Raw genomic sequence first — 23,775 nt, forward strand, 5'->3', positions numbered from 1 at the left:
TCCAGGTACCAAGCGAGAGCCAGCCAGTTTCTGTCAAGTTCAGCTACGCGTTCCCAGGACAAGTTCTGAATGATGGCCCGACCCACAGAGACCCCAAGTGCTCTGCTGGACGGTGTATAAAGAAGCCGAACTGTAGCGGTAGGCTGAGCTCTGCAACTGTTTCCAAGACAAGGTCCTTGCGATGGCTGACCTCTTGGACACCCAAAGTACTCCCTTCAATGATGAATTGCAGACCGGTGTCTGATGTGACTTCTTCCCCTTTGCTGGTCCTAGAAGAGCTGCTCTTCAGGCAAGTCTTTCTTTGGCAAAACCCTGCGCTAGAAATGAAATCGGGACGGTTTTCCTCGCGTTGTGTTGACATTAGAAAATGCTCCCTTAGATGAATAAACACACGGACGCGCGAACGCTCCCTCGGAGCCGCCCGGTTATTTGCGGGACCCACGTTACCATAGTTTTGTGTAAATAGGACTTCAAAACTCCATCGCAACGTCCTACCTTCTGCTAAATACTTTCTCTGGAGCCGTCACGAACGAGAGCGGACGGACGTGGCAATTTCGACCGACTTCGGTTTTCTTGCCTGCTAACTATTGTGTTTCAGTGTTATTTATTCTCTCGTGCAATGTGATGTAATAGCGGGGAACAAATGTGCAATTTACTGGAGGAACACAACAACATGTAACACTGCTCATTTATATTCACTTGAACTTGTTGGAATTTTGTGGTTTTCCTTTGATGGCTTGATTCAATTTCTCGAGAATTTAGTGGGGACCCCCCCCCAAAAAAAAAAAAAATCACATTATATTTTTATATTAAAAAAATAGATTCATGATAAATACGTGTGTGTGTGTGGGGGACTATACCCTTCAACAATAATTTAATATATATATATATAAATGTTTATATGTGGAGGAATAATTTTAATTTGTTTTAATAAAACAATGACAAACAGCTGTAGAAGAAAAATAAGACAGTTCGGTGGGTATTATGACCATTTTTATGTCAAATAAACTGCTAATTCGGTAGTGTTCTAACCTCTTGTATTATTATTATTATTATTTAATATCGTAGGGCAGAATGTCGATTCGTTCAGTGCGCTATTAATAGAAATCACCTACGTCGTTTGCATGATTTAAAATATTGAACTTTTGGTCGGGAACTCCCCTCCTTTTTTTTTTTTTTTTTTTTTTTTTTTGCACCCAGCTGTGTGCAAGACCTGAATTTGAGAAGGGCTACAAGATTTTAACACTTAAACAAATAAATATAGCACATTTGTTGGATCGGGTTACGTTTTTTGGAATTTTTTTGAATTCACGTACAAGCGTTAGCAGACACGGCGACACGACGAATAAAAATGTGGTCGCTGACTGCGTCTTTATGAGGCAGGAAGACGCACTCGGAGCGTTCTATGTCTCCATAGCAACGGTGACCACAAGTGTTGGTGCCGCCGAATAATTCATAAGCACCGTAATACACCAAACGACTCCGTGGGATGACGGCTCAAATTTCGGTCCACTCCACATTTCACCGCGCCGCTCACGGTGCTTTTCACACGCCCATTTGTCACCGCGCGGCCCCTTTTTCAACACCAGGCCGCTTTCCTCATAGAGTGGACCACTCGGATATCAGCTAACTCGAACCTTTCCGGGTGCATTTGAGTTGACCACATTCAAGCGCCAGATTGTAGCATACGTGTTACGCGTGGCCAACTGTTCAACGTTGACATACTTTTTTCCATAACTTTTAACGAGGGGCTTGAACGGCAAGATTCACGATTAATAAGCAAGGACGTCTACTTTTATTCCTTTCTGTGACTCTTCCAGTCTCGGTTGGGAAATGCTATTGGCACTCTAATCAGATAATAGGTACGGTATCCATTCCATCCATCCATTTTCTTCACCGCTTATCCTCACGGGGGTCGCGGGGAGTGCCGGAGCTTATCCCAGCTGTCAACGGGCAGGAGGCGGGGTACACCCTGAACTGGTCGCCAGCCAATCGCAGGGCACACGGAAGCAAACGGCCGCACCCACAATCACACCTCGGGGCAATTTGGAGTGTCCGATTCACGTTGCATGTTTTTGGGATGTGGGAGGAAACCGGAGTGCCCGGAGAAAACCCGCGCAGGCACGGGGAGAACATGCAAACTCCACACAGGCGGGGCCGGGATTGAACCGGGGACCTCAGAGCCACCGTAAATAAAAACATGCCGTTTTTCTCGTGGCTTTTGCCACCGTTTTGAGATGTTGACTCATATACTAATCTGTATTTTTGTTTGCTGCTATTTTACAAACTGGTGGTTTTACCTCTGGCTCGTATCGCTCTTTAAGCTACCTAACGTGTTGCTCGTCGCCGTTTTTATTTTGCCGCTGTTTAAAGCACTTTGATCAATTGTATGGTTCTTCAAGCGGTCTATAAACAAAGCTAGATTGGATTGATAGCATGAAATAAATTAAACAATGTAACTGGTGTGTATTTTTTCAATGTACATCAACTGCAGAATATAAACATGGAGGTACACAACATTGTAGAGCAATTAAATTGGAGTGCTTGGGCCTTCTTGGAACTCTGCAATGGTTGACAATTTTGCCCCCCGTCTGTTCTCATCCCTATCGTTGAGTCATGAGCACTGACCTTAACCGAAGCAAGGGTGCGTGCAGTTCTTCAGATGCTGTCCTGGATTCCTTTGTGACCTCCTGAATGCGTCGCCGCTGCGCTCTTGGAGCCATTTTCGCAGGCCGGCCGCTCCTGGGAAGCTTCGCCGCCGTTCCGTCTTTTCTCAATTCGCCGCGAACGGCTCTCGCCGTGGTTCGCGGGAGTCCTAAAACTTGAGAAATTGCTTTGTAATCCTTTCCAGAGTGAGAGATGACAATTAAGATATTTCACATCTGTTCTTGAATTTCATTGGATCACGGCGTTTTGTTGCAAGGATTCTGAGCTCTTTTTGGCTGACTTCATTTTGTCAGACAGCCTCCATTGATGTCATTCCTTGATTTGGGTGTGGTCATTAAAAATGACACAAAAAATGTGATTAGCCACACTTACTTTTACTTTTCCCACACATGGGCCAGGTAGATTGGACGTTTTTTCCCCCCCTTAATTAGTAAGATCACAATTTAAAAACTGCATTTTTTTTTTAATTTGCTTTGTCTTTGTCTGATATTAAGATTTGCTTTGTTTTGACAGTGCGGGAAACGGCAACAACAAAAGACACATTCGAAAGGGGGGAAAACTATCATGGTACCGTGTCTCTACAGATGTATGTATGATGGAGGAAAATGCATTACCTATATATTTTTTTTTAAAAACAAGCTGTTTTTGTTGTGAAATGAAATGGACACAGCAAAAGTCACATTATTGTAATTTGTTACAGTATTCTGTGCAAAATCACATTAACATCACCCCTTGTGTTCCTTAATATGTCCAGTGAGTGTCACTATAACCCCTGGTAGTCATATTTTGAATGCACATTACATTGTAATAATTGCTTCGGGCCTTCTCTGGAATGTTCCTATAGGGGCACAATCCATCACAGCAGACCTGAAATTACATCCTCGCGCACACGCTTTAATGTAGAGTGTCGTGTTTATTGCGCCGCAGTGCGACACGCGAGGGCAAACGCGACGTTGCTGCGGAGAAGTTATCGCCCCATCGGGCTGAGAGCTGCGGTCCAGTGCAGAGCCACAGCGTGCATCGACCACGAGGAGATTCCACTAAAGAGTTGTTCTTATAGAAGACACCGGCGTGGTCGTGTGGCTGATACAGGCCATGTTTTGGTCCATCCACAGCAAAAAAAAAAAAGGTGAGCGTCCTTTTAATCAGCACCATCATCATATACCAACAATTCCACAAGAATGAAAGTAGCACGTACGTCCAGAAACATTTTTTTTCCAGTAACAGGAACAGCGAAGGACATATGAAAAATTATTTTTCAAAAATAAAACAATTGGTAAACAAAGAGAATGTGTCCATGAGTGCTAAAATAAAAACAACAACAACAAAAAACACAACAACAACAAAAACAGTCCCTGCCGGCAAGCAGATTTGAAAACATCGTAGACGGTAAAATTGATGAGGGAGCGCGCCGACGGTCCAAAGGGTTTCCATGGTAATGCTGGCCTTAGCAACAGGCCCGGCGGGCAAGCGTTTCTTGGCTCTTTTCAAAAAAAAAAAAAATGAAAATAAAAAAATATATATATATATCCACTCATAGGATATAATAGCCATAAAAATGCTCCTGCAAAGTTCTTAATACATTTATTTACTTTATTTTTGCTTTCCCGTGATGCATAATGACGGCCTTCGGAATTAAATGCTTGGTCAGATGAGACGAGAGCACCGTGGGAGAAAAGTTTGTCTTTTTTTTGTCTTGTTTTTTTTCTTTAACTTTTTTTTTTGTGAGGGGGGTGGGGGGGGGGAGTAGAATACTGTACTAAGATGTGCCCAGAGACGTCTCTTCTTCCTCTTCATTCAGTTTTGTCAAGTAGATGCCAAGAAGTAGCTCAGTGCTTGTTTTGCTTTGTTGTTGTTGTTGAAAGGTTGCATGATGGCCATACATTGTCTTTTGTCTCTTTTGTTTTTTTAATGTCCTCCACATTCAGAGGAGCAGCCTCTTTTTGTTTTGTTTTGTTTTTTTTAGACAGGTAGTTGAAGTAGGCTTGTGTGTGCATGTGTTTCCAACTGTCCAACAGTGGTTCTTCATGGTCTTCACGAAGGGGGAGGAACGGGGAAAGGGGGGGGGGGGCAAGAATTACTCATACTCCAGGAACTGTTTATGGTAGAATAAGAGATACCTATAAAAGGGGTTGGGTGGGGTTCAAGACAGAAAATAAAGAAGACGTATTAAATATACAAACCCGTTTAGGGAACATTTTGTTAGTGTTCTTGTACTTCGGCACATGGGCAACGCTCCATTATCACTTTAAAAAAAAAAAAAAAAAAAAAAGAAAAAAACAAGACCGTGGCGCAGTGAGCAAATCGGGACGGTGCCGCATCATTTCTTTAACCTCAAAACTCCTCACGGCTTCTTAGTTTCTTTTCTCGTTTGTGTACATTTTGTTACGTTTATAAGGTGTTGCCTTGAGATTTTTCAAGATGATTATTTTCATTTTTTGCGTGGTGCGTTCCTCACCCTTCGCTATCAAGTACATCCTTAATGCTGGCCTTGGTGATGATGGCGTCGTCACATTTGAACCACTGATCCTTGTGCTGTCGGATGAAGCTGGTGTAGTGTCCGCTCTCTAACGTGCCTTGGTGGTTGACCACCGCGAACAAGGAATACCTGGGCAGAAAAAGATATTTATTTTTCTCTCAGTCTATGACCTCAAAAATTGGACACCAACTTCTATAGTGTCTCAATTACTGTCATTACCTAAGACTGTATCATTTACACGTGAGCGCTCATCTGCTAAACTCATTTGAACTCAGTTGCAAACCAAAACAGCAGCACCCGCCAAAGTACGGGGACGCCCACTCAGTTTGAGTCAGAATTTCATACTTACTTATTATCATTGTTTAAGACGTCCACCGTTTGTTGGTACTGCCCGTTCATTCTGCTCTCTTTGCTGTGGGGGAAATGGAAAAGATGACAAATAAAAAACAAACAAACGCGCGGCATTGCTGAAGAACGTCCACAACGTGGCGCCATTGTGCAATTTGTGGGGGAAGTGTTCTTTTTTTTTTTTTATCACGTGTCTCAAAAGAGATGAATGGACTGCTCCACGCAGGGTGGGGCTGCACACTGCTGCATGCACACTCATACACAACTAAACTGTATGATATTTTTTTACATGCATTAAAATTAATTTAGGAATATTTTGATGACATTATTACTGTTAATGCATCATACTGAGAACTGCTTTGATCATGTACCTAAATGTGGCGAATAAAATACGTGCAATTCTTCAAAACCAAAAGCATTTTTATTACAATGGATATTGATAACAGATTTAAAGAACTAAAAGTTGAATTAAGCTATATTTTAGTTTTATTTTTTGGGTAAATTCACATTTCTTTTACTCCCTCCGGAATGCTGCTCTTGTTTTTTTTTTTCTTGCACTTTTTTGGCTGAACCTATGAATAAAAGTGTCCGTCGAACGATACAATTTGGTAAATGTATGATATTTAATAAAAACCCTTGGATTGGATCGCATCAGATACATTGTGTTATGTCTGGTGACTGCACAGAAACAAACATTTCTCACGTTGTGCGAGGCTGCAAGAAAAGGCCAATGGAGTATGTGGGATTTTGTGCGTTCTTCTTTCCCCACCTGGATGCCATGAAGGGCGTCATGTCCAGCTCGAGAGGAAAGGAAACGTACGTGGTGATCTTCCGCCGCAGTTTGGCAGAGTGCTCGAACCGCTGGGGTTGGCCAGAGAGGGAGGATGGGAGAAGAGGGAGAGAAGAGAGAGAGAGAGAGAGAGAGAGAGAGAGAGAGAGAGAGAGGGGTGGAGAAAGGGTGAGAAAATGACAAGTGGGAGACGGGGGGATGGGACGCAAAAAAAAAAAACAAGATGCAGAATGGTGACAACATAAGACGACAAAAGACAGCTTGTTGTTTAAAACCTGGCTGTTACGCACGTGTGAATTACCACAAATGACAACGCCGCGGATTTATCCAAAACGACCATCTTTTACTCGGCCCGTTTCTCTGAATTGCATCAATATATTATGAGTGGCCGAGGCTGCGATAAATAAAACATGGCCGACGAGGGAGGGCCGTGCCAGTGGTTAACGTTGAACGTATTCTGCTACGACACAAATGGATTTAATTATGCAATGAACTAAAAGCTGCTCAGCGTTTTGCCCCCCCCCCCCCACAAAAAAAAAAATGCAACTCCAATGGCGCGAAGGTACAAAAGTGAGACGGGGTCAAAGCCTGCGTCCGGACTCACTTTGAGATGGAAACACGCTACAATGGGCAGCTTCTTCATCGTCAGCTGTTTGGTGGACTCCTGGTAACTATGGCAACCGCCACACTTGATTTTGGCACCGCTTCCGAGGTGTTCGGGCCGTGTAAACCTGCGGAAAAGTCACGGGGAAAAAAGGGGGCTCAGGAAGGGCTTCCATCCGCTCGTCCCGCATTGCATTGCACATCGCATGTGTCGCTACACCCAAAAGCCACTCCGCCTCACCGGTGTTGCCAACGCCTCTATCACCACGGCAACCGGCCCTGTAGCTTTAATAGACTTTGCTGCGGCAACTAAGGGGGTGTGTGAGGAGCCGCAGCAAAGGGTGGTGGGGGTCAGGGGGAAAGGCGAAGACGACGGTGGAGAAGGTACGAGGGGGAGGAAAAAAAAAAGTCCGGAAGTAAATAAGATAAGGGGAAGATGGGAGGAGGGAAAAGACAATGCAAGAATCGGCAACCTTGTCATAAGCGCTGCCAATAGCGAGCGTACAGGCGTTCTTGTGAGAACGTATTTGGCCCCCTCCTGATTTCGCATTTGTTCCGTCAAACAAATCGCAAATCGGAGTCAAAGACAACACAAGTAAACGCAAAATGCGGTTTTGAAATGAAGGTTTTTATTGTTAAGGGGGGGGGGGGGGAATCCACAATGCCATGAAAGTGTGTGGAAAAAGCGAATAACCCCTAAAAGCTAAGAACTGCTTGGGCCACCCTAGGCAGCAAAAACTGCAGTCAAGCATTTGCCATAACGTCTTACGGCCCAGTGGAGGAATTTCATCTTTGCAGAATTGTAATAATTCAACCCCAATGGGAGGTTTTTGAGCGTGAAGCGCCTTTTTAAGGTCTTGCCACAGCATCTCAGTATGTTTCGAAACTTTGTCCAAGCCTATCCGAAGTCTTCATTTTGTTTTTCTTCAGCTATTCAGGTGTGGACTTGGTGGTGTCTTTTTGGATCTTTGTCCCGCTCCAGAAGCCAAGGTCTGATGGCCTGACATTGTCCTTCTGGATTTTTTGATAGACGACAGAATTCATAGTTCCATACATCACAGCAAGTCGTCCAAATCCTTAAGCAGAAAAGCACCCCCATCCATCACACTACCAACACGCTTTACTGTCAGTATGATGTTCTTTTTTTTTTTTTTTTTTAAATGCTGTATTTCTTTTCCACCAGATGTCATGGGAAAAGTTCAACTTTTGTTTCATCAAACCACAGAGTAGTTTCCTCAAAGTCTTGGGGATCACCAGGTTGTCTTATGGCAAAATTGAAAGCTGCCTGAATGTTCTTTTTGCTCAGCAGCGGATTTCGTCTCGGAACTCTTCCATGGAGGAGGCCATTTTTAACCATTACCGTCCTTGCAGTCATGAACACTGACCTTAACTGAGACAAGTGAGGCTTGAAGTTCTTTGGATGTTGTTGTGGTCTTTTGTGATCTCTTAAATGAGTCGTCGCTGTACTCCTCGGGACCACTTCTGGGAAAGTACACTGTTTGATATTATCCCCATTTATGGAAAATGGCTCTCAATGTGGTTTGCTGGAGTCCCACAGTTGTTGGTACTCTTTCAGCTTTCTTACTGAATGCCGGGACGACAGTAAATTGCAAACGCGTTGAGTAAAGTGCTGCTGTCGGGTACAGCTTGGGCCAGGACCTTTATTTGCAGACTCGCCGATGCCGTACACCACCCTACCTGGTCCCGCCTCTTAAAGGCACGTATCGAACATATTGACACAATAGTGGCAGAATTTTCTTTAGATTTCACAGCTTTGGGTGTTTTTGTGCTGATATACTTTTGTAATGTCTTTAAATGATTTTAAAGAGTGTGAGGCTGGGCTGTATATATGCTATGCTGTAACAGGAATTATAATTTTGACTACATTTGTTACTCTAGTTATTAATTTGATCATTGTTGTTATGGTTTATCGCTCTTTTTTTTTTTTTTTTTTAAGTTTGCCTTTATATTGTCCTGTTATTTTATTGGATATCAGCACAGACGTAGAACGAAGAAGCAGCGTTTTCGTGTCGAGTGTACCTGCGCAGGCAGTCCGTGAGCGTCGTGGAGCCCGACAGGTGGCTTTCCCCATTTACAACGCCGCCGTCACCTCCGGGACTGAGGGGCCAGAACGGCGTCGACGAGCCGGGCAGGTCCAAACTGATGTCCCAGAAGGGATCTATCGTCGTGGAAACCCCACTGCAAAAGGTAGAGGTGAAAAAAGACATTGTCATTCGGGAAGTACTGTGCGCTTGTGTGTTTCGCGCGTACGGAGAGCTTTGTCTCGTATAACGAGTCCTGATGAGAGGATGATGACACAATGTGTAATAACGTAAGCTTGGACGCAACACCGCCGTGTTTTTGTGTGCGCAGTAATCCTTCTTTGACTGGCAAAAACTTACAAATTTCATTTTAATTTTGATATTTAGTTATACAAGTCTAATTCATCTGGAAAAAAAGAGGCTTCAAGCTGGGTTTTTTTTGCCAACTCCACCCTAAATTTACTGTCAAAATCTAAAACAAGGAATTACACACTGTGTATTTAAATTTACTGCATCACTTAAAGGAGAAATCCAGTGTAACCAATAGGTCATGTCATATGTACCCTATTTTGACAATGTGATGCTAAATCCTCTCTTATTTGATAGTGATTTGAGAAGGTTTTTGTGGACAATTATAAATTTTCAGGGGCGCTGACATTTTCACACGTCACATGATGTATGTACGTGAGCGTACGTGACGTGTTACGTGCCGTTCCAAACGCTCGATTACGCGGGACACCGTTATGCCCGGCGTTGATTTCTCGGATTTATCCTCATCTGATGAAGAAATAGCAGTATCGGTTGATCGGGAAGACGGAGGAATACTTCCATACAGATGTGAACCTGTGGCTGTAATTAATGTTGAATATTCGGATGGTTCTTCAGACAGAATGACGCGGAGAGTCTGACAATTCGCCCGCTTCGTTAGCCCCGGACGCCGAAGCTAAGCTAAAAGCCTCCCCGGACGTCGGAGCTCGGCTCGCGGCTCGTCTGTAGCCTAGCTTCAGCGTCCGGGGCTAACGGCCTCCTCCGCCGCCTGGAACCTCGGCTCGCGGCCGCCGCCGGAGCTCGCTCATCAGACTCCGCGTCATTCCCATCCAAAGAACCATCCACGGCTGCCGGCCTGGAGCTCCCGGGGGGGGGGGGGGTTTGTTTACGCACTTATGTCACGCGTAGGCCTCTTGAGTCGTCAGTCCGCCCGAAGAACCATCCGAATATTCAACATTAATCACAGGCACAGGTTCAAATCTACATGAAAGTATTCCTCCGTCTTCCCTATCAACCGATACTGCTATTTCTTCATCAGATGAGGATAAATCCGAGAAATCAGCGCTGGGCATAATGGTGTCCCATGTAATCCATTGTTTGGAACGCCACGGTACACGTCACATACGCCGACGTAGATCATGTGATTCGCGAAAATGGCAGCGCCCCAGAAAAGTCGTAACTGTCGATAAAAATCTTCTCAAATCATTATTACACGAGAGAGGAGTACATATTACATAACCTATTAGAAATACCGGATTTCCCCTTTAACGATGCATAGCAGCGATAGTAATGCTAACACAAAACACCAGACGGGCTAGCAAACTCTACCGGTGTGATGGGTGCTCCACAAGAACCCACAAACGTTAGTGAATGGTTGGTTATGTTGAGTGTTTTTATATAGTGTGTTATACAGTATAGTATACGCTGTATATTGTAAATCAAAGTACACAGTCAATGAAGATTTGATATGGATTAATGCTCCACTAGATGCACATGAGCGGTTTAAAGCGAGCAAGAATGCGGGCGGCGCGGCTGGCTGGTGGAGGTCAGTGCGGCGTGCTTGCGTTAATGTGACAGAACAGCTCGGGGGGGGGACCACGCTTGAGGAGCGTCGCCGTCTAGACAACCGTACCCCCCCCTTCCCGCCTTATCGTCCTCACGCAAAGTCTATAGGGACTGGCCGTTGCGCAGGAATGAGAAGCGACGTGGAAGTTAATGACTTTTGCCTGCGACGGGGCGCTCTTATCTGCTTGGCACTTACTGGCAAACCTGACAGGTAACGTCTGACTGGAGCCCTCCGGTGAAGATTTGGTCGATGATGCAGTTACAGTGGTTCGGATTGTTGGCTTTCTTCCCATTGTCGTCTCCTGCAGAGCGCAGTGGGGTGAGAGGGTAAATTCAGATAACGGACACTTTAACAACTCGAAAGGCCTCGCTCTCAAGCTGGCGAGCAGCGGACGGAGGCGGGCCTCGCCGCTTGCTTGGTCAGCCCACCGTCAATGCATCAATTGACATTCCTCACGATGTCCCCTTTGTACACAATATGGTCAAGTCACCTTCACTGGGCTTCCAGGAAGTAGGATTGCGTATTAAGCAAGGAGCGCTCAGGTACGCCTCAAAATGCTGCATTTAAGATAACTGGGAACTTCAACCTTTGACTCGGAGAACAGCTCCTGCTTGTTGTACTTTGATTTCAGCAGTGCATTCAACATTTTATAGACTGCAGTTATAGAACTCGTGCACCTATACGTCACCGAAGTCACGTGACTGGCCATATTGACGGTCTAGCAAAGCATTCTTCAATGCCGAGTCGGTTGGAGGACGCATGAAAATATGTCTTACAACACGATGCCCAGTTATGTCCGATACCGTTAAACATTTAGACGGTGATGATAAACGAAGGCACGTGGAAAAATCAAAGAGACTTGGCATAGAGGACCCATATTTAATGCCAAAGTCGATGTTTTCGCTGATAAAAAAAAAAGGATTGTTAACCCACTTCCACTTCTCTTGGACAACTGGACCTATGCATGGATCTGCTGAGTAAGTCGAGATTTACACAGAAGAGTTTGAAAGTGTAGAAAAGTCTGGACGCATACAAATACTTTGTTGCTGGATCTGTTTGCAATCAAGAATAAATCCCACATAGTGATCGAGCAACTCAGAATTTCTCAATACAAATACCATTATTTAAATAAATAACCCCTGGTTTGACACAAACTTGCATTCATTAACTATGATTGGAAAAACAAAAAAGACAGCGAGTCGGCTCCTCTGTACACGGAAGCGTGTTGCGGCCACACGTTAAAATTCGGTAAACCTCCCCATAACAGACTTTTTTTTTTTTAAATATGCATTGTTCTCAAATTAGTTCAATGCGTATTTAAAAAAAAAAAAGAAAATAAACCGCTGGGATAGGCTTCAGCCCCCGTACACGGAAGCGTGTTGCGGCCACACGTTAACCTACGTAAACATCACTGTGTTTTTTTTTTAACACAATGTTCTCAAATGAGCCAACTTGGCATTATAAATATTTCTTGGGAATTCAAGATTAAGAATAATTCCTACAATCCATCACATTTAATTGCCAAAATCAATCTTTTCTGGTCTTTTCGGATGGTTTTCCATAGAATGCTCTCTTTGAATATCTGTCTCGTCTGTTGTAATAACCAACAGAACAACACGTCTCGGGCATCGTGTATATTCTGCTCCGGTTCGATGTCCCCCACACTGTCGAGCGGCTCTTTTTGACCGGCAATACGTCGCCGTGAAAATGTTGACGTCACGTGCACGAGCTCTACATGCATCAATTGGTTATGTAGTGAATTCTCACCTATTCAAGGTTCACTACTCACAAAATAAAATATTGACGTTTTTTTATGTGGAACCTATCGGAGGCTATTTGAGAAAAAAAAAAAACTCACCTAGTTTTAGTTTTTTTTTTTTTACTCTCTTTAACAAACAAAGGAGCCACGAAACAATGCGCTGGCTAGTATGAAAGTACTAATCAGTGTCAAGGAAGTATGCTGAAGTGATGTGCAGTATCTCTACTGTTTTGAGATCTTTGTATGCTGGAGAGGAACTAACTTTAGCCTGGGTTGTTAACAGAGGTTATGATCAGTCTTTGCCACAAGTGTATATTTTTACTCTATTATTACGATTACACGATTAAATAACTCAATTCCGTAAATAACCTGGGTCTCATTAATGCTTGATGATTGGTGTTTTTACATTTTTACAAAATAAAAACAAATCATCATTTAAGTTTTTTATTTTAAGGGTAATGTACAACTTTAAATTATATTAGTGTTTTGGAGTCAGAGTTTTTTTTGTTTTTTTTTTTTTAGTTACATTTTAACTTTAAGCTAGTAATACAGGAAATAATGATTGTCGGGATCATTAATAAAAGCATTCCAACACGAAGCATTACATACTTTGTGATATCATGAAATAGACAAAGAAAGCCACCCAGGTAAACGCGTCCAATTACCTTCCTGCACTTGCGACATACAGACCCATTCGCACGTCGCAATTTAGTCGGGAGGCCGAGCTTACTGATGGTGTCCCCTTTGCAGTGCCGGTGAAGGACGTCCAGCGCGGCGATGAGGAACTCGTGGGCGTCCTGCTGCTCGTAGCCGGCGAGGTGGCGCGCGTGCGTCCACACCAGGTGCAGCAGCCGGAAGGGAATGTGAGGCGAACGGTGGCCCGAGTAGAACTGCAAGGGAAGGGAGAAACGGAGAGGTGACCGCGGCGTTGTACCTGCGTCGCCATCAACTTTGATTTATTGACCAGACCCCGTGGTGAACATTCAACAGAGACTTTATGCTACGCGTTCACTCAGATACAAAGTCAGCATGTTGTCGGCTTACAATTGATATCCATGCATCCGTTATCTATACAGCTTATGCTCATCAGGGTTTACATTCACCCCCCCAATGTTTTGGGGATGGGAGAGGAAGTTGGAGGAACCCTACGAGCAAAAGGGAGCACGTGCTAATGGCGTTTTCCAAAAGAGTTTGGATCATTATTACTTACATTTATAAGCAATTTCTATGACGCATATTCTGTTTCCTGTTATATGGTCATTATTATAGACTGACAATTAAAATCGGTCAATATTGTCAAAAATGTTCAAATTGCCAAGAATCATCTTTTTTTCTTTGCGTGACTGTGAACATACATTTCTTGACGTGAGATGTCTTTTAAAATAAATTTAAAAAACAAATATTGGCTCCCATCTCTGTCAAAGATGAGATATTTTGGACATCATTATTTAAACGTGGCACTGAATGACAATTAAAAATAATGGATTATTAAAAAAATGGGAGTAAAGTTAAAGGACCTCATGCAAAATGTTTCAACAACTTCACTCATTATCGCTTATATACTGCATGCATTGATTATCTAAATCTTTTGCATATTTTTGATTTTTTTTACTCGATAATTCCTCTTTGTTGTAAAGTGAAACAAATAGTTAAGGATAAAGTGCTGTGAAACAGTCAAATATTAGGCTTGCAGTTCATATCTTTATTTTTTGTCAGCATTAGGGGACCAAAAAATTATTTTATTGATTAAATGTGTTGATTTAATTGGCCTGCGGAATTTGATCCTGCCAAATATCAGAATCAGCATCGGCTTCAAAAAAAATCCCTATCAGTTGGGACATCCATCCATCCATCCATTTTCTTAACTGCTTATCCTCACAAGGGTCACGGGGAGTGCTGGAGCCTATCCCAGGTGTCAACAGGCAGGACTGGTCGCCAGCCAATCGCAGGGCACACCGAGACAAACAGCCGCACTCACAATCACACGTAGGGGCAATTGAGAGTGTCCAATTATTGTTGCATGTTTTTTGGGATGTGGGAGGAAACCGGAGTGCCCACCCGGAGGAAACCCACCCAGGCACGGGGGGAACATGCAAACCACACACAGGCAGGTCCGGGATTGAACTGTGAGGCCAAGGCTTCGCCAGCTGAGCTACCGCGCCGCAGTCGGGACATATTGATCAAAATTTGGGGGGTGCACCCCCACCTCCTCTTCCCATTTCCGCAACCGTCTTGGTGTGGCGCAAGAAAAAAAGTTCATCATGGAAAACGTCTGGCAAGATTTGTTGCCATCTCGCTCGACTGCGTTTGATTTAACTTTTGACACACTTTTGCCTTTGGAGGTTCCACAAAGGTGCGAATGAGCGTGCGTTTTGTGTCCCGCGGCAACAGCGCAATACTCCGTCAGCGTCGGGCGCCGGCGCCGGGCGATGACGGAGGGGGCGAGCCATTAGGGCTCAGCCGAGTGAGACGAGGCGGGGGATTGCTCGCGTCTGCGTGCGTACTGTATGTGCCAGCTGAGGAAGACGACAGAGTGTTGACTCAAATCGTTCCAGCGCCACTCTCCATCTGTGAGGCTGTATACTGTATACAGAGCGGTGAGAGGGCGTAGATACAAAAAAAAAAAAAAAAAAAAAAACGCAGTGCGGGAGCGGAAAAGGCAGCGATTATGTAACGGTCGGTGCCCGTAACTTGCAAACTGGTGGAAACAAAATTACAAAAATATAGCTTCAATTTTACAACAGTCAAATAAGTCGACCGAGTTGTGATTTTCCAAAAATTTCAAAATTACAAAAATCATTCGATGAGAGTAAAAAAAAAAAATTGTAAATTAATGTCCATAAAGTCAGAATATTAGGTGTGATGCTGTTGTACGTACAGTACAGTTGTGACTTGGATCAGATCAAAGAAAAATAGATATTTTGTTTTGAACGAGAAGCTCAACATAACATTTCTATTTTAACCCATTCGTGGGCTGCGTCCCATTTTTGGGACATCATGATTTTCACCCATTATATCCTTCTGTATATCAAAATATTGAAGTGTTTTAATCTGAAGCCATAATTTGGTACGGTAAAATTAGCAGTTATATTTTTAGGACGAGATTATAAATTAGTAAAGTTATCACATAATTTGACCATAAATGAAAATGAAGTCTTATTTCCTTGTTTGTGGCCTGTTAGGAGACTTTTATCTCAATAAGGCAAAAAAATTGCCACCCTGCCCATGAATGGGTTAATATTTAGTCTTTATTTTTATTGTATAAAAGTACAGTTACAGGCAAAGGTTTGCAGAAAAAAACTGATTTTTGAGCGAGAATTTTGACATCAACTATTTCGCAGTCACTTTACAAAAGTATTGCGTAACTTAAGAAAAACAGAAGTCAAAATACTATGTTACAAAAATATACCACGCACATTTGTGCTGATATTTCTTACATTTATTCTGAAATCCTTTGAAGAATCACCACCTCATTCACGCCAAATCAGTCAATTTAGAGAGAATTTGGCCATTCACTCGTATATTTTCCTCATAATACTGTCACTTTGTTCTGGAAATATAAGGATAAGCAGTTCGGGAAATGGATGGATGACAATTTTTCATAGTTTTACTGTTCCCCCCCCCCCCCCCACCCCCCCCACCTGAGTTTGGATATTTTTCGTTTTTTCAGTCTAACCCTTTTTGTAAAAACAAGCCAGTGCTTCTGTGAGCCAGAAACCACCAAGCTGTACCACGTAATCTCTCAAGCTTTACTTTGTTCCACTTTGTCATTCTGCTCCATATCTTTTCTTTAAATGCAGTCGTGACACCCAAAACGATGCATCCCGCCGTAGAATCGCTCGTGGGAGTAGAACAAGCAGCCATTACATAACAGTCAGGGTCCATGACTTGGACTGCGAAACTTTGGTCTAAAGAGGCGGAAGTGGCAAAGCAACACTAGCGGAATGTTTTGGTCCAACAGATTTACACGTTTTAAACCCCCAAACGTTGGCATTACTCATAAGTCTGCAAGCTCAAACACAATAGAGAACGCCATGGACAGGCTAACAAAACTAGCATTGATATGACAGTGTTATAACTACAAGCAACGGATATTTGAATACAAATGGTGCAGAAACACACACAGAAAGACAATAAAAGTGCTCATAGGCGTATAATTTTTATTTATACCCAGTACTGTTGCTGCTGATTGGTCAATTGTGTGCGTTTATAGCCATAAGTCTGTATTTGACTACCGTAATTCCCGGCCTGCAGAGCGCACGTAGTTATAAGCCTCACCCAGTACATTTGGAAAGGGAAACAAAAGGAAATTTGGTACATACACAGGCTGTAGCTGTGTAAAAGCCGCAAGTGCCTAAATTGACACCCATATTGAAAGACGAGATATTTAAAAAGAAAGACGGTACAGAGAGTTTAACGCTCAGGCTAAAACCGCGCTAACAGGGCCAGTTAAAAAAAAAAACGGTAAAAAAAAAAAATCAGAGACACGGCAGTGACATGCTAGCTAACGCTAAGGCTAACAGCACGCGAACAGGGCCAGTTAAAAAAAAAAAAAAATCAACATACCGGTAAAAAAAAAAAAATCCCTGAAACACGGCAGCAATATGCTAGCGCAGCGCTAACAGGGCCGGAATGGTAAAAGTCACTTCCTCGGCACATACATTCCACCGGTCTCACGCTTAACTTTTCCGCTCGAGTGCTTCCTTTGCGCAGTTAGAAAAAAAAAAAATGCACAAATTAGCCACATCACCCCATAAACCGCAGAGTGGAAAGCGTGCGGAAAAAAGTCGCTGCTTATAGGCCGGAAATGACGGTACATCCAAGTGTACAGACCATAAAGGAACTGCACAAAGACTTTACAATGATGCCCAAAAACTGTTGAATTCTCTTTATTCCTACTGCGTTTTTTTCCCCCCCATAAAGCACCGTCATGTGTCCATCGCTGGTCTTTTTTTTTTTTTTTTCCTACCTCCTGAAAGAGCTGCGACATCTCGCACACCAGACAGGAGTTGGATTGCATCTCACACTTGTGCCTGTCGGAGAGGAAGAAGTCGCGCAGCAGCGGCGTGTGCGTGAGGGCCTGCACGATGCAGTTCATGAAACACGTGTTGCCCAGATTTATTAACCCTCGTAAACCTGTGGGGAAATAACAGTGGGGGCCGGGGCGGGGGGGAGGGCAAAAAAACCAATGCACACAATTACGATCCTGTCAACTCAGTCAATGATCAAAAAGCATTTATCTTGACGGTTCAGCGGCAAGGGGTAAAGTGCGACTTTTGGAAGAATGTACAGTACTGGTAAGGAAGGTCTGCCGGCGGATCTGTGGGAATCCTGGAGGAGAAGCCAAAGCCGTGAGCGGCCAACGGAGCAGGCGACACACAGCGAGATTTTGGGTTCGATCCAACAGCGCGAGGGTTGGGGGTTATTTTGGGGTGGGATCTGCTCACGGTGTGGTTTTAAACGCTTTGGAGCGAATTCGGACCAAAATACGGGGGCCCCCGCGGGGGCCGAGGCTCAGTGGCCAACGGCGAACAACGACCGTGAGGGACATTGAAACACGGCCCCCCACCTATGGTGCAGTTGGTAGTGATTCTCCTCCGCTTTGGATTGTGTCGTAATAACTCCAGCTCTCGCTTGGTGGGCTCCCACGTTGTGTATTTCTCGCCTATGCCTGCGGATGTGAAAGGGGAAGAATTTGAATCACGTTTGAACAATGACAACAGGGTCGAAATTGCAAGAATATCGTTTTAGTATTACTGAGGCATTCAAAAAAAAAAAAACATTTTAAAGAGGCGATTTTGCATGGATAAAATCAGAGGAATAATGTTTTCCATCCATCCATTTTCTGAGACGCTTATCCTCACGAGAATCGCCAATCCCAGCTGAAATTGGGCAGGAGGCGGGGTACACCTTGGACCGGTCGCCACATCGAGACAGACAATAGTCGCAATTTCGAGTGTCCAATTAATGTTGCATGTTTTTGGGATGTGGGAGGAAACCCGAGTGCCCACCCGGAGAAAACCCACGCAGGCATGGGGAAAACATGCAAACTCCACATGTGTTCGGGATTTGATCCCCGGTCCTCAGAACTGTGAAGCCAAAGCTCTAAAGCTTCTCCACCGTGCCGGGAATAATGTTTTTCAGGGTAAAATTGAAATATTAGAAATAGAGCTTTAATCTTATAATAGAAGTGTAAATATAGCAAAAATTTTCAAAGATAATATGTTGAAATATTTAAAAACTCATCTGTGTGGAGAAAAAGCAGAGCATAGCACTTAAAAGAAAAAACGCAAAATCAAATGCTATGTAATTTAATTTGTAACTTCATGACAACAGTTTGATTATTACTTAAATAAATTTTACATTTGCACGTGAGGAAAAAAAAATCCAAAAGACAATATTGTAAAATTAAATGGAAATATTTTGATATATGCTAAACTTTTTATATTCATTCATTAGCAGAATTTTTTTTCTTGCAATTGTCCCAATTTATGTTGCTACCGTCGCGACTTTTTTGTCATGGTCTGATCAAATTTTGTTGCGTTTTTTTTTTTTATTTTATTCTTTTTTTGTTCCCGGTGTGACTCCCAGCTAGAACTTGTGAGAGAGTGAAAACGGCAGGACTCTACCTTGTAATTTCCAGGCTTTCCTCTGCTCCTCTTTGGCAATCTGCTCCATATCTTTGTCGTATATGTAGTCTTGACACACAAAACAATATATTCCGCCGTATAATAAGTCTATAGCTGGAAGCAGGAGGGAGTGAGTGAGAGAGAGAGAGAGAGAGATTGCGCCATAATTACAGTAGAGTAACACACAACGGGCTTTACTTGGCAGTGAGTTTAACCTCGAGACGAGCGCCGTCTTTTGGCCTAAATTTCCCCACCCGGCCCAATCATTTCGCTCCCCCGCTTGCGCCCGACAAGCTCCGCGGAGGACGGAACAGAATTAGCGTCTCCCGTCGCCGCCCGCGTTTGCGGCCGTGGCCAGCCGTCCTCCTCCATTCTCAAACTCCGCTGCAAACAATACCTCGAGCTCTGTTGCCGTGACAACCTATTTTTAGTCGACCGACAGATCTTTACATTTTTGGCGCTCCCCACGCTGGGAAATGGAGCTAATGCGTGAGGTTGAGTTATGTTGACGTTCCGGCGGAGGATGCGTGACACGGTGTACTGTTTGGATATGAAAATGTCCTGGTTTAAATATTTAATGGCGCCCCGTCGTCATAACGAAGTTGTGATTTGTAATGTAAAGTGACGGAGTGCGGTTTAAAACTACGCTAAAATTTGAAGGCTTGACATGCTGGGTGTTCCCATTACACGGACGTTCGTAGATGTTGAACCGGTTCAATATTTAAGATAAGAAATCTTTAAACGTGGGAGATCAACGATTATAAGCAAACGGGAAGCGACCTGAAACGTTTATTGTCGCCGGCCACAAACAGAGGATCAAGTGGTGTGCTGAGTCTTGGTAAAATCTTACACCAAACCTTAACACAATAGAAATGACGAGAATAACCGCAACTACAACTGCAATCTAGTTACCAGATAAGCTAATAGCTATGTTAGCTTCATGTATTTCTTATTCTACACCTCTTTAGGAATACATTATTATTTTCAGACTCAAATATTCTAACGATTATATCGTGGACTACTTGGATAAAAATGGATTTTGCATTATTACGCAACGAGATGCGCATGCGAGGTACAGATATTATTGCCGTCACGATTCCACAGTATGATATGTGACATTGAGTGTGTGTGGTTTTAAAAAGTGGGTCATGGCCTGGTGAGTGACGTGGCGGTCAGCAGATACGACAGCAGAGAAATCGTTTCCCCGGGACTACTCTTATTTTTCTTTGTACATCTATACCAGGGGTGCCCAGACTTTTTTACCCCGAGATCTCCTTTTCTCGCGAGCTACCGTGTTGCTAACGAAAGCAGCGGTGGTGGACGCTACCATTATAAAACACACTGATGGGCTGCGTAAGAACTGTAATATTTGTAATTATGAGTGTACGTTTTTAAGGCTGGGGGGTGTAAGGTAAACTCGGAAAAAGAGAGTGTGGCGGAGCAGCCGTCGTTGTTAGAGAAAATTCCGTGTGCTGCCTAAAAGAAACCAGTGGCTTCTTCTTTTCATTTTTTAACAGTACGTATGTGAATTGTGCCATTGGACGTAACAACCAGTCATCCCTCACTCATTGCAAAATGCGACAAACTTAATAGCTGTACGTTATACTTTGAATTTGCATTAGCTAGCCCTAACCACCCTAACCCTATTTTTTTTTGTGCGCAAAGACTGCAATTGCGCAAACGTGCAGTTTAGAGGGAACATTGGCCGACGTCATTTTTTTTCCGACCAGTCGATCGCAATCGACGCATTGAGCACCCATTGATCGATACATTTCGTTCGTAAGACGAGCCTCGCGATTGTCGACGGTGACGTCATAAATTTGGCTCTCGAACTTTAAAAACTTTACCACGTTTGAATAATAAAATACACAATAAACAATCAACAATAAAACGAGCATAAAATAAATCCAGTGTTTATGAGTCGCGCCCTTACCTAGATTGTGCCTCTTGTTTTTGGCGTGCTCGTGGATGTGTTTCTTCGTGAAGCAGCCGAAAAAAACGCAGTAGAGGCAAGAGTGGAGTCTGTTCAGGTGGGCGCCACACATGTGACAAATGCAAGACTTGGCCTGGGGAAAAAAGGAGACAGACACACAAACATGAGGTAAACAGAAGGAGAAAACAGAAGGCGGTCAAGACCACCCCAAAAAAAAAAACGTTTTGTTTTTTTAAGAGCTAATGATGTAAGCAAGCGTGGCGGAGCGGCCCGCCGTGTGAATTTGAAGCTGTATTCTTCAGCATGCCGCTTGGCTGGAGACGGACGAAGATTACCCCAGCGCAAAACCAGACACGCAGCCCAACGGGAAACATATTTCCACTCTCAACTCCCTCACAGAAGCGAGGCCTGACGGGATTTAATGCTTGGCCGGCAGAGTCAGAGTCGGGTCTTGGGCTGCCGCAGCGTTGTGCGATCGCAGACACGACCCGACACGAAACGTGAGCTGAGGTCGAAGGAACGCAATTTGTCTTGTGTACGCCGAAATGAAAACATCGTGGAAAAATGGAGCAGCCGGGCAAGGACTGTTAGGACAAACAAGAAATGTGTGCTCAGAAAAATGACCACATTGTATAGAACCAGGCATCTTTTACCTATTTTTGATGCCGTCTGTATATCTATATATCGGACCATAAAACGTGTTCAATAAAACAATATGTTTCCAATAACTAAGTGAACATTAGTTAAATTTTACTGAATATCAGTCCAAAATTTGAGTTTCTTTTTTTTTTTTAATCAAATTGATTTCCTCATAGTATTGGTATCGTTCTTCAGAGAAAAATATTGAAAATTTGCAGACCAAACCAAAATTTAAAAGTCAACATTTTTCCTCATTTAACTTTAAACTTTTAGCAGTAGAAAACAGTATTAGGCTATGAAAATAAAACTATTGTTACAATTGTTTGTTTTTTTTTACACGAAAACAAAATTCCATAAATTTCATGAATAAAAGATTACTTTATTGAGAATAAATTTGAAATTTACAACATAGTTGTAATTTTGTCAAAAATATCGTGACATACATCTCGTCATTCTTTAACAATACAAATTATTTTGTGAAAAAAAAAAGCTCATTTTATGAGAAAAAGCACAATTTCAAGGAGTGAGTCACTGGTTCACAAAACTTTTACTTTGGAACTTTGAGTTGTTATATTTACCCCATAAGGGCACTTGTTTTTTTTAATCATTATTGAAAAGCAAGCATGCTGAATTGTATCAAAATATAAAAAAAAAAAAGTGTGCCTTGATTGTGCTCTCCAGGCAAAGGCTGCGTGACGATGCCGTAAATCATACCATATTTCAGCGAGTGTTAAGTCAACAAATGCCCAAATGGAGGGCATCTACTGGATCATAGTGTAAGCGCTCAAGGTGCATTCCCGCTTGAGGAAGACGAGTCGGAATAATAACAGCAGCGATGGAGGAAGAAGGAGGGGAACGGGGGGGAAGGGGGGGTTTAGTGTGATCCTTGCGTGGCAACAGACTTTTACAAGGTTTCAGTTTCTGGTGCGCCGTGTGAGAGAAACTAGATCATAACACAGACGCAGACTCCCACGCACCACAGAAAAAGCTAATGGACACCAACTCCGCAACCCTGCGCTGCATCGTCTCCATTTTGCTCTCGTTTTGATGGGAGAAAACAATACGGCATGAGGTGACACCATCCCGCTGGTGTTCATAAAAATTGGTTTCACTTCCTTTACCCTGCAGGACCCGCTTGCGAAGATTGCAGCAAAAAGTACAAATGAGGAATATAAACAACGGTTTATACTTCAACGGAAATACTTTAACATCAGAAAGGGATATAAAGAAAATGTAAATCCATTCCAAGATAAACAGGGGTGAGAAAAAAAATAATACTTTTGGAGAGGTTTTCTTAATACACAGTTATTCCCTTAGAATTGTATAAAGAGTGAGATGGCGCAACACCAACATGTTTGAAACAAAAATACCCGCGCGTTGGAATGGTTCATCTGTGCGAGTGGGCGGACTGGAAATTGGAATTTCTGCGCGAGTGGGTGGGTGTGCAAAAGAGCAGTCCCTTGCATATCTTTAATGCCAGTGGAGGGTGCGTGTCCACATGAACCAAGACACGCACCGGTTGGTGGGCCTTTGGTGGGCTCAATAGCGACGACGTTGAGGTGGAGGAGATCTTCCAGGTCGTTCCATTTGTTTTTATTGACAGGGTGCCGTTCGCCCAGCGGCTGCGAGTCCTTTGGGAAGGAAGGGGTGACCCTGAAATGTCGATGGCATTTGCCGATAGAAAAAAGAGCTATGGAAACCCAAACTGACAACCGTAGTAGAGATTTTAAAGGTTTACTTATCAAGACGGGAGTCAATATTACGGACCAATCACCAGTCAATTCCTGCTGGCCCACAGAAATGACCATTTATGAAAGCGAATTAAACGTCAGCAGATTAAGCGCCACGTTTCTACCAAGTGGTCCAGTTCTGCTCGGTTCCCCGTGTTAGAGTTGTGACTCGTTTGTGGGCTGGATTACAATAGCCGCGTCAACCCAGCTAAGAGCGTGACATGTTCTCTTCCCAAGCGCTTTGGACCCTCAATGAATAGACAGGCGATCATTTCGCGCTCTTGGTCCCCTGCTCGGGTCGATTTACTCTCACGGCTCACAA

General features: G+C 43.4%; 1 protein-coding gene across 6 annotated transcripts in view; it reads right to left on the bottom strand.

The window, feature by feature from the left end:
• Positions 1–3,051: 3,051 nt before the first annotated feature.
• Positions 3,052–23,775, bottom strand: part of LOC133514685 (ubiquitin carboxyl-terminal hydrolase 22) — a 28,177-nt gene continuing 7,453 nt past the window's right edge. For 2 of the 6 annotated variants that reach the window (XM_061846528.1, XM_061846530.1), the window contains 12 exons: positions 21,085–21,217; positions 19,152–19,265; positions 18,092–18,193; positions 17,492–17,658; positions 13,253–13,412; positions 10,959–11,064; positions 8,928–9,086; positions 6,889–7,015; positions 6,264–6,355; positions 5,496–5,558; positions 5,126–5,275; positions 4,240–4,787 (listed from right to left, as the gene is read on the bottom strand). In XM_061846528.1, the coding sequence (XP_061702512.1) occupies positions 4,745–4,787; positions 5,126–5,275; positions 5,496–5,558; positions 6,264–6,355; positions 6,889–7,015; positions 8,928–9,086; positions 10,959–11,064; positions 13,253–13,412; positions 17,492–17,658; positions 18,092–18,193; positions 19,152–19,265; positions 21,085–21,217 (1,416 nt within the window). In that variant the 3' untranslated portion in view covers positions 4,240–4,744. Of the gene's footprint in view, positions 4,151–4,239; positions 4,788–5,125; positions 5,276–5,495; positions 5,559–6,263; positions 6,356–6,888; positions 7,016–8,927; positions 9,087–10,958; positions 11,065–13,252; positions 13,413–17,491; positions 17,659–18,091; positions 18,194–19,151; positions 19,266–21,084; positions 21,218–23,775 lie in introns of those variants that run through there. The other 4 variants (XM_061846525.1, XM_061846527.1, XM_061846526.1 and 1 more) reach the window with 4 other exon arrangements.

This window comes from Syngnathoides biaculeatus, chromosome 16, assembly GCF_019802595.1.
Source record: "Syngnathoides biaculeatus isolate LvHL_M chromosome 16, ASM1980259v1, whole genome shotgun sequence".
Lineage (NCBI taxonomy): Eukaryota > Metazoa > Chordata > Actinopteri > Syngnathiformes > Syngnathidae > Syngnathoides > Syngnathoides biaculeatus.